Source organism: Hordeum vulgare, chromosome 3H, assembly GCF_904849725.1.
Source record: "Hordeum vulgare subsp. vulgare chromosome 3H, MorexV3_pseudomolecules_assembly, whole genome shotgun sequence".
NCBI classification, from domain to species: Eukaryota; Viridiplantae; Streptophyta; class Magnoliopsida; order Poales; family Poaceae; genus Hordeum; species Hordeum vulgare.
The window spans coordinates 533,879,515-533,889,924 of NC_058520.1; the positions used below are offsets into that span (position 1 = coordinate 533,879,515).

General features: G+C 50.6%; 1 protein-coding gene across 1 annotated transcript; it reads left to right on the forward strand.

Moving 5' to 3' along the window:
• The first annotated feature begins 6,419 nt into the window (after window positions 1-6,419).
• LOC123440446 lies at window positions 6,420-8,621 on the forward strand. The gene is made up of 2 exons (XM_045117012.1): window positions 6,420-7,340; window positions 7,605-8,621. Exons 1-2 carry the CDS (start codon window positions 7,011-7,013, stop codon window positions 8,211-8,213), a joined length of 939 nt encoding a protein of 312 aa, XP_044972947.1. The 5' UTR covers window positions 6,420-7,010; the 3' UTR covers window positions 8,214-8,621.
• The last annotated feature ends 1,789 nt before the right edge of the window (window positions 8,622-10,410 follow it).

Here is a 10,410-nt window from a genome sequence, read left to right on the forward strand (position 1 = left end):
ATCTTGGCGAACAAGGAAAGAGTTGTGTACAAATCCATTTCCCAACCATGCCATACAAGGAAATGGAGGTGTTGCACGGCCGCCGGGGTAGTAGAGCAGAGGTAAAGGTGCGACAAAGGCAAGAGAGGAGAGAAAATGGAAGGATGAAGGCGCGGGGTTCAGAAGGAGTTTTGGGTGGGCCAAAGGTGTCCAAGTCCTACGTAACTCATATCCAGACTCCCGTAAAGTGTCCCCCCCCAGTTTGTCTCACGTTTGCCGGAAAAAATATGTCTGCACCGCTCCATGGACCAATACGGATCTGTGTTGGATGGCTAAACACGTCTAGATCATACAGTTCAAACTTTTGTGGACGGGTTGAGGGTCCGCTTTCAAGATGTCATAAGGGTTACAATTGCCCAACCTTTTGTTTGCATATTTTGTTCCAAAATACACATTTTTGTTTGTTTCTGTCTTACACTACAAATGTGGAATTTAATAGTGTAGTGTGTACATATTTTGAGCCAACAATGACATGTAATTATTTTTAAGAACTTTTTTTGGAAATGACGCATAAAAATTCAAATAAGTTTGTGCAATTTTAGGTTTAAAACAGTATGGGTACATGTTCGTACTTATGTACTCCCTTCGATCCATATCAATTGTCGACGATTTAATAGCGCCAATTAATATGGATCAAAGAGAGTAGCAGAATCAATTTACAAATATGTATTTGGCCTTTTACATCTGCCCAAGTATTAGATGTGTCTATGGAGCATATCAAGACTTTTTTTTTGCGCAGAACAAGGAGATTTTATTCCAAATGTATAGAGTTACAATCCTCAGCAACCAACATGGTGATGCATGGAGGTGGTCTACCCAACCAACAAGCAGTACTATCTCCACTTCTACCAAAAGTTTGCTAAGCAATGAGCAACTATGTTTTGTACTCTACTGATTTTAAGAATAGAAACCTCCCTATCCAAAAGAAAACTCTTAATATCTGAAACTAAAAAACCATAAGCCGATCTATCAAAGGTATCAATAGTAATCATCTTGAGTGCAACATCATAATCAGATTGCAACACCACCGGTAATGGAGAGTGAGTAGTCGCCAACTTAAGCCCTTCTTTCATTGCTTGTAATTCTGCCTCGAGAGCATCGTTGCAATAGAACAACTTAAGATAGGAGGCAAAGATAACAGCCCCATGATCATCTCGGAGAATCATCCCTGAACCCGCAGCCCCATCGACAGGGTTAAACGAACCATCAACAGACAGGGCAACCACATTGCTCACCGCGGCCGGCCATGGCTTAGCCGAAGTGCTCCTGGATGAGGCCCGGGGAGGAATAAGATCCATAACAGGAGTTTTGCCTTTCAACATATCCTCAACGCTCAGGGATATGTTCTTGTAGGAATTATAGTAGCTTGAGAGAAAGGAGCATGAAATATCGAGCGGGGGTACCGGTTTGCCGTGAAAGATTTCGTTCCGTAGATACCAGATTCTCCAAAGCACCATAACAATTCTGCTTCTAATGGATTCCGGTGCCTCCACCGGCAGATGAAACAGCCACAACATACATGTACATGTGATATCCGTCCGAGGGGGCAATGGCCAGACCGACTGCATTGAGTCCGAAAGTATCGCAGCATTTGGGCAGACCAGCAGAGCATGAAATGACGTTTCCTCATCACACCCGCATAGGGTACAAGTAGCCCTAGTGCTCATATCTCGCCGATGCTTCTCTGCCGAGGTTGGAAGAGACCCAGAGATCACCTGCCAAGCAAAATGACGCATCTTTGGGGGGGCTTCGATATTCCAGATCATTTTTCACATAGCCCTATCTCCCGTCGGTGCTGAAGATGATGCACCTGGACTAAGCTGGCTCCAACATGAGGACATAGCAAAGTGATAAGCAGTCTTGACAGAGAAGTTACCAGATTTATCCCATGGCCATGAAATAAAATCCTCCATTTGGCGAGCGGAAGTGCGGATTTTCAGAATAGAAGCGACATCCGCCGGGCAAAAAAATTGCTGCAGTAGATCGGTCTTCCAATTCCCATAAGCATCAAGGAAGTCCTTTACCTTGTTAAGGCGACAATTTTGCTTTGGGAGAATGGGAGTGAAAGGAGGACCATGAGGAATCCATGGGTCTCTCCAAACATGAATTTGTGCACCATTCCCAACCCTCCAGATCATTCCTTTTTTCACCAAAGCAAGACCATGTTCGATTCCCTTCCACACCGCCGAAGAATTGGACGGAAACACCGTATCAACAAGATTGTCATTAGGAAAATATTTTGCCTTTAGAAGTCTAGCACATAGGGAATCCGGTGTAGTGAGAAGCCGCCAAGCCTATTTAGCTAACAGGGCTTGGTTATATGCATGCATGTCCCTAAAGCCAAGTCCACCACGAGACTTAGGAAGTGATAATCTTTCCCAAGCCACCCATGCCATCTTCCTCTTCCCATTCTCGACGCCCCACCAAAACGGTCGCATCATCTTTGTCAATTCATCGCACACTGACATAGGGAGTTTGAAAATGCTCATAACATATACCGGGATGGCTTGAGAAACTGCCTTGATAAGCACTTCCTTGCCAGAAAACAGAGAGTATCGCTCACTCCATTCAATTAGGCACTTGCTCACCCTGGATTGCAACGATTCAAATCTTCCTTTGTGCATGCGCCCTTCAGGAACAGGAAGACCTAAATATTTCGGCTCAAAAGCTTGTTGTGTAACCTCGAGAATCTGCTTAACTTCCTCTGCCACTTGAGGGGAGCAACTATCTGAAAAAATAATGGAACACTTGGAAGGGTTTATGAGTTGACCCGTTGCGGATGCATAAGTGTTCAAGACACCCTTAACAATTATTGCAGTCTCCATATTTGCACGGAAAAATAGCAAAGAATCGTTCACAAAGAGAAGATGTGAAATAATTGGGGCTCACCTACATATTTTGAGAGCCTCCATCCCTCCTTGTTGGACTGCCACGTGTAGTAGAGATGAAAGTGAGTCGGCCACAAAGAGAAACAGGAAAGGTGACAAGGGATCACCTTGATGAATGCCTCGGGTAGGAGTAAATTGTTCCAACAAACGTCCATTAAACCTGACGGAGAACTTCACGGATCTCACCCATACCATAACTAAAGACACCCATCGTGGTGCAAAACCCCATTTCAGTAAAGCTGCCTCCAAATAATCCCAGTCCACTCTGTCATATGCCTTGGAGAGGTCGAGCTTGTAGGCACAAAAATCTGCATTCCCCGCATTGGATTGGATATGATTAATGCATTCGAACGCAATGATGGAGTTATCTGAGATCAACCGCCCAGGGATAAAAGCGCTTTGATTTTCATAGATGAGCTCCGACAAGCAAGGTCTCAACCTGTTAACCATGCACTTCGAGACGACCTTATAGATTACATTGCAAAGAGAGATTGGTCGTAACTCCTGCAGGTTTGCCTGATGTTGGACTTTAGGGATCACAACAATGCTTGTGTCATTAACTCCTGGAGGCATATGCCCAGTGTAAAAAAACCGACGAACTGCTGAAAAAATATCCTCCTTTAGACAACCCCAATTCCGCTGATAGAACCTAGCTCGGAAACCATCAGGGCCTGGTGCTTTTAAAGGACCAATTTGGAATAGTGCATCGGCAATCTCCAGGTATGAGAACGGGGTCAACAGGTGTTCATTTGTTTCAGTAGTGACTCTCGGCATTACGGTATCCAGAACGGGAGAGGGGTCCAAGGTTGTGTCCTTTGTATATAGCTCCTGGAAATATGACGCTGCCATACGTTCCATCTCCGAAGGCGAGTGACACCAGGAACCATCGCTTTTCTGCAACCTGCGAATGTTATTTCTTCTCGCCCTCCAAACAGCCTGACGGTGGAAATATTTCGTGTTGCGATCACCTTCCTTCATCCAAGATATGCGGCTACGTTGCAGCCACATCATCTCCTCATGGTATAGGAGCTCATCTAGGGCTTGCATCTTCTGACGAACTATGAGTCGGTCAGCATCAACAATTTGTAGTTGTTCAAGCTCCTTGCGTAAGGCCTCAATTTGTTTCTCCACCTGCCCAAAATTGTCCTTGCTCCATTTACGAAGATCAGCCATGATAGATCTCAGTGAGGCCGCCACATTGCCCAAGTCACCTTACGAACGTGATCTTGCCCATGCTCTTGAAATGATCTCCGGGAGCTTTGGGTCAGGCCCCCACATGATCTCATATTTGGGAGACCCCTTGCAACGGCGATCCTCTGAAGAATCAAGAAACAACATAATAGGACAATGATCCGATCTCGGGGACACGAGGTGTTGAACTCTGACATACGGAAATAATTCTCTCCATTCTTCGCAAGCACATGCTCGGTCCAGACGGACACGGACATTGCCTTGTCCCTGTTGCCCGTTGTCGAAGGTATAAGGTACACCCGAGAACCCTAAATCCACCACTTCACACAGCGTCAAAGCGTCCCTGAATGCCTTCATTTGGTTTTCTCCCCTACTCGTACGGGAGAAGTGCTCATGCTGCCACAAGGCCTCATTAAAATCACCACATAACACCCACGGTAGATTCGATGTGCTCTTGAGTCTGACGAGATGATCCCACATACGTTGACGATGCTCAACCCTTGGCTCTCCATACACAAAGGTAGACCGCCAGCTTTTCCCCACACCATTATCCAGAACAACCACATCGATAAACCTGTTGCAGGATTCTAGTACTGTCACTGTCAGAGATTCATCCCAGAATAAGGCAAGACCCCCTCCACGACCATCGGCATCAACACCACAGAAACCTCCCAAACCTAATTTGCACTTCAAACCTTCAACTTTGACACTTGGCTGTCTTGTTTCAGCAAGAAACACCAAGCGCGAGGAATGGGCTTTTACAAGAGCCCTAACTTCGCGAACTGTCTGGCGGTTCCCCACCCCCCGGCAGTTCCAGAACATGTGACTCATTGGGACGGGCGGCGCTCCTCCTCGAAGCCTGCCATGTTTGAATCAGACTTGAGAATCTCACCTCCCACCTTTGCTCGTTTGCTACAACCAGCGTTACCGGGTTCATCTAGGGCCTCCAAAGGACTATCAGTCAGCAGCAGAACCCTCCCCGTAGGGGCAGCAACCTTTTCGGCATCTGGTAAGGCATTAGCCTCCGTATCATTCAGCCGCTTTCGTGACGATTTATCAAACTCCATGTCACTTTCCTGGTCAAAAGTACGCGGGCTAGACTTTTGCTGTTCAACAACGACCCCCTGAGTCGTTTTACCTGTCCATTGTTTGGCCGCAGCCGGGTATAAAGGAGCTTCATGGTCTGGTGGATATTCCCGATCCGATCGAGCACGAACCAACTGATCCGCATACAGATAGGCTCCAAATTTTAGATCCGTTTCCTCAAACACACCGTTGCCACACTCTTTATGGTCATGCCCAATTACACCACATGCACTGCAGAACTTGGCAAGCTTTTCATATCTAACAGCAAAGATATGACGAGATTTGTCCTTGACAATGCTTACGAATTTGGTCAAGGGCTTCCGAATATCATGGTTCACTCTAACTCGGACGTAGTCCCCTCTGAAGTTCCCATTGATCCTGGTCTCAAGAACCTCCCCTGCAGATCGAAGTAACTTGACAATGAGGTCATGTCTGCAGTAGCCATCCGACAGCTTGTGGATTTGTAGCCAGATGGGCATATAGACCATCAGAACGTCCTCTATTTTTGTGAATCCATCATACGGAGCTAGCAGAATAGCCATGTTACGAAAAAGCCATGGTCCATGTTGCGTGATACGATCCCAATCTCCAAGACAGTAGACCTGCACCACGAATAGGTTCGGGCCAATGGGACGAAACCGAACTTGCTGAGAGCAATTCCAGGCTGCTCGCATGTCCTTATAGAACGCAGCCTGGCTAAAAAAAATTGAGTTATGAACCCTAGCTAGGGCAACCCATCGGATCTCCTCTAGTAGCTCAGGAGCATCCTCCTCCACCACAACATCATCAAACTTGTCCTCGTGGAGATCTAACTTGTCGAAGAAGTCACCAAGGTCATCTTCCTTGCCCTGGGATTTGCCGGTAGACGAGGAGAACGGTGACGCTGCCATCGTTATCGCGTGTGGGAGTCCCTCCGCGGTCGCTTGGAGTCACCGGAGAAGCGCGGAACGGGCGAGGAGGGGGGGTAGAAGGATGATGGAGGGCGTGGGATGGTGGAGCTAGCGGCGGACACTCGTCGGCGATACCGGCACCGGTGGACTTGCGGCGGGGTTTTGCCGTAAGGATAGAAAACCTTAGACTACGCTAGGGGATGATACGCACTCCTCGAGTCTAGTGTGGGTCCGGCACCATGTAGGAATTTGATTCTGTAAGCAAATCAAGACTTAACTGCGAGGAAAAGTAAATCGACTGATGTACTGCTCAACTTGCTGAGCAAACGCTCCCACATTTGGCTAGCATTGAGGTGACATTTCTTCAGTTTTCGCTAAAGAGAAGCCCCAAAATACCCAATCTAGCCGGACAAGGAAACAGTGGTGTAAAAAGGCACTCTTTCCCAACCATACCATAACCATACCATGCTCAACCCCTTCCGGAAACCCAGCGAAGCCGAGGCTACCACCAACACGCCCGCTCGTACACACCAGACCTGCTCGCTCCCGCACGGACAACGGGGACAATAAGCCGATCGCGCGCGCGAGGGAGGGAGGGAGGACACCCACGACCCAGCAAAGCGGGCCGGCAGGAGGAGGGCTGCCATGGCCGTGCCGCTGCCGCTGCCTCGCCCCAACCTCATCATCGCCCTTCTCCCCCTCCTGTAGACACCCATCATTGCACTCCACTCCCCCACCCCGATCGTGTCGTCGTGTCCCCAGCTCTCGCCCTCCTCCTCCACTCCCCCCTCGTCTTCTTGCTCCTGCACGCCCGCGCCCGCGCTATATATATCGCCACCCGCGCGCCGTCGGCTTCCTCCAGCTCGACCCCGAGACCTCACCGGCACCGCACAGTACCGCTACAGCAGGCAGAGCCATGGTGAACGCCTTCTTCGCGACCCTGGCGCGGGGGCTGGACGACCTGAGCGGCGCGGGCGGGCTGTCCTCGCTGCCGGCGCTGCTGCGTGCGGCGGCCCTGCTCAGGGGCCTGCACTCGCAGCTCATGCTGCTCGTCGGCCAGCTCCACCTGCCGCCCGGCGGCCGGTGGCTCGACGAGTACATGGACGAGACAGCACGCCTCTGGGACGCCTGCCTCGCCGTCAAGCTCGGCCTCGCCGCCGTCGAGCGCTACTGCGCCGCCGCCTCCTGCGCCGCCGCCGCCCTCGACGACTGGCTCCTGGACCCCTCCCCCCTCTCCACACGCCAGGTTGGTCCCGGTCACTTCTTTGCTTTATTCGGACACGTCCTCTGCGTGCGAGCAGCGCGGTAGCAATTATGATATCTCTTTCGAAGAAAAGAATGGTGATCATGAATGATCATGTCCCCGCCTTTTTTCTCTCTCTCGAACTTCTCTCTGCACTGTGCGATTCAGTCCTGTGTCGTGTGCCATCGTCAATTACTTTGCTTGCTTCTTTTTGCTCTGTTTCTTCCAATCTGATGGCGCGGCGCGTGCATTGGCGACACCCACCAGGTGATGAGGGCGATCTCGGCGTCGAGGAGGGAGGCCATGGCGGCTGAGGAGGAGAACCGCGCGCTGTCCGAGTCGAGGATCGCGCCGCTGTCCCTGCAGCTGGACGAGCGGCGCGCGGCCGACGCCAGGCTCAGCGGCTTCAACGGCTTCCGCGGGCTGCTCTACGCGCTGCACAACGCCAGCTCCCTCCTCCTGCTCATCCTGGCCGGCGGCGCCGTCGCCGGGTCCCCGTGCTCGTCCTCCTCCGACGGCGCGGACGACGACGACGACAAGAACAACGGGTTCATGGCGTCCATCGCGACGCTGCAGAAGAGGATGGCGGAGGAGGCCGCGGACGCGAGCGACGGCGCGCCGGGGATGATCAGGATGCAGGAGCTGCGGCGCGCGCGCGCGGCGGCGGAGGCGGCGCGGGAGGAGGTGGAGCGCGCGGCGGCGGGCGGGGGCAAGTGCGGCGACCGGGACGGCGCCGTGAAGGGCAAGGCGGGGGAGCTCAAGGCGTGGCTGGAGGTGCTCCGCGCCGGCACGGACGGGCTGGTGTGCCAGCTCGACGACTTCCTCGACGACATTGTGGAGGGCCGCAAGGAGCTCTCCGACCTCTGCAGCCACTGACTGAGCCCGATCGTCGACGAAACGGCCATGGATGAAATGAAATGATGGTGGTTTCTCCTGTCGCCTGGCTGCTTGCCTGCCTCTGCCTGGTACTGGTAGCGGTGGCTACGCGTGGTGGTGGTGTACAAGTAAAGCAATGCTACTCCGATCCATAAGTGGGCGTCTTTTGCGGTGGCAGCGGCAGCGGCAGTGGCTGAGTCGCAGTACCGGTCTGGTATGGGGATCATGGAGTGGAGTACTGTCGCAGCGTTTTGGTCAGTTCATGATGTTGTTGCACCGCCATTTCTTTCTTGCTGGCTGGCTGCTGTACCCTGCACCACTGTACGTGCTGTGTGTGTCTCTCTCTCTGCCATGCAAGTAGTACTCCATTGGAGACACGATAGCAACGAGAGGCCAAATTTACGGTTTTGATTTTTTTTAACTTTAGGCCGATCTGACCTTGTTTGTAAAAAAATCTAATCTGGTTTTTTCCATCATCATCCGTTGTGACGGTAGACATACACATCCTATCACAGACCCACAACGAATGATGATAGAAAAAAAAATCGAATTTATTATTTTTTCACAAACAGATCAGATCAGGTTAAACTATGTGAGTTAGGCCAACTCCACCGTGCGAACCCATTCTGTCCGCGCGCGTCCGTTTGGGGTAAAACGCACGAACCAGAAGGCCGAGCGCGCGGGAGCAAACAGACTTTTGTCCGTTTTGTGTCTGCTTTTGACACATCCCCGGTGCAAGTTTGTGCTGCCTTTGGGGTAAAATGGACAGCCCGTCGGTGGCACATACCTCCTTTTTCTATTCCCACCGCCCCCCATCCACGAACACGCGGTGGTGTATTTTATTAATATAAGACGGATAGAATGCAGCCGGGCCTCCTTTTTCTATTCCCACCTCCTCCCGCCCCACGAAGCTGGCCTAACACGTGGTGGTGTATTTTATATTAATATAAAGCGGACAGGATGCGGCCACGCGCTGGACGCACGGCCAGTGCATCCCAGGACAGGCCAGGACACGACTCCATCGTCCTACCTAAACGAAGAAAATCCTAATAAAATGAACCTCCGTTTGGATTGGATCGTGCCGTGGAGTTGACCTCAAAACGGTGAAATCGACTAGGACGAGATAGAGAGACGGTTGCAAGCAAAGGAAAGGCTAGCTTGTATAGTAGTACTCCTAGTAATATTTGTGTGCAGGAGGAAGGATAGCTTGTATAGTAGTACTCCTAGTAATATTTGTGTGCAGGAGGAAGGAGGGGGCAGCGCGGCTTGAGCGGGAGGGAAAGAGAGAGACATCTTTGTTCGGTTTTGCTGTTGGAGGAGCCGCACAAGCAGTTGCGCAACGAAAGGCTGCTTTTTGTTTGCTCGCCTGCCGCTATGTGGGTTAGAGAATATAGGTGATGCACTTTTCTTCGCCCACATCTTCAGCTTCAAGTGTGTTCCCGCCTTGAGTTTCACAGCTCCAGCTCCGGGGAAGCACGGGGCATCTGCATGAAAACTACGTCTACCAAACTGCTGTGATCGTTTTGCGTGTCCTTTCAGTTGCTGGAGAGTGGAGACTAATCTGGCGACGGCTGGGATGTTAATGTCTCATGTTCATACCGGAAGTAGCAAACCTAACCACCACAACTGGCCTCCGTTCAGCCTATAAGACCCTAATTAATGGTCTTTGTGCTGATCAGTGAGGTGATGGTGCTGCCTCGCCAACCTCGGGTCAGGTGTGTGCATGTATGTCAAGTCACATCTCACTAACTCAATGTGTTCGCCACTAATAGCAGAGCAGAGCAGAGCCTCGTTAATTAACCTCCTCATGTGTGGCACCCATTGCCGACAAAAGCCAAAGCTACTATGCATTTTTTTTCACTTCCCATTTCGCGCTATGCGGGTCAGTATCCTTTGTTAGAAAGGCACGAAAGCAAAATCGCTATATATGAAACGCCAAAATCGCTCTTTCTACCCCCTCCCTCCGAATTGTTATTACAATCCTCATCTCTCAGTGAACAAGCACGAGCTAGTGTTGGGAGTTGTTTAACCTGCAGTAGTGGCGAGCTCACTCCTTCATCACCAACGAGGCCAAAATCAATGTTTTTATTCTTTAATCAAAGTTTATACAATACGCAGACGATACAATTATTTTCATGAAACATGATATGACAAAGGCTAGAAATATGAAGCTAATCCTATGTCTTTTTGAGAAATT

What these genes read in the sequence shown, in the direction of transcription:
- LOC123440446 (XM_045117012.1), top strand. Translation starts at nt 7,011, where the DNA reads ATGGTGAACGCCTTCTTCGCGACCCTGGCGCGGGGGCTGGACGACCTG. An exon ending in CCCCCCTCTCCACACGCCAG is followed by an intron (nt 7,341 to 7,604) that starts GTTGGTCCCGGT and finishes GACACCCACCAG; the next exon opens with GTGATGAGGGCGATCTCGGC.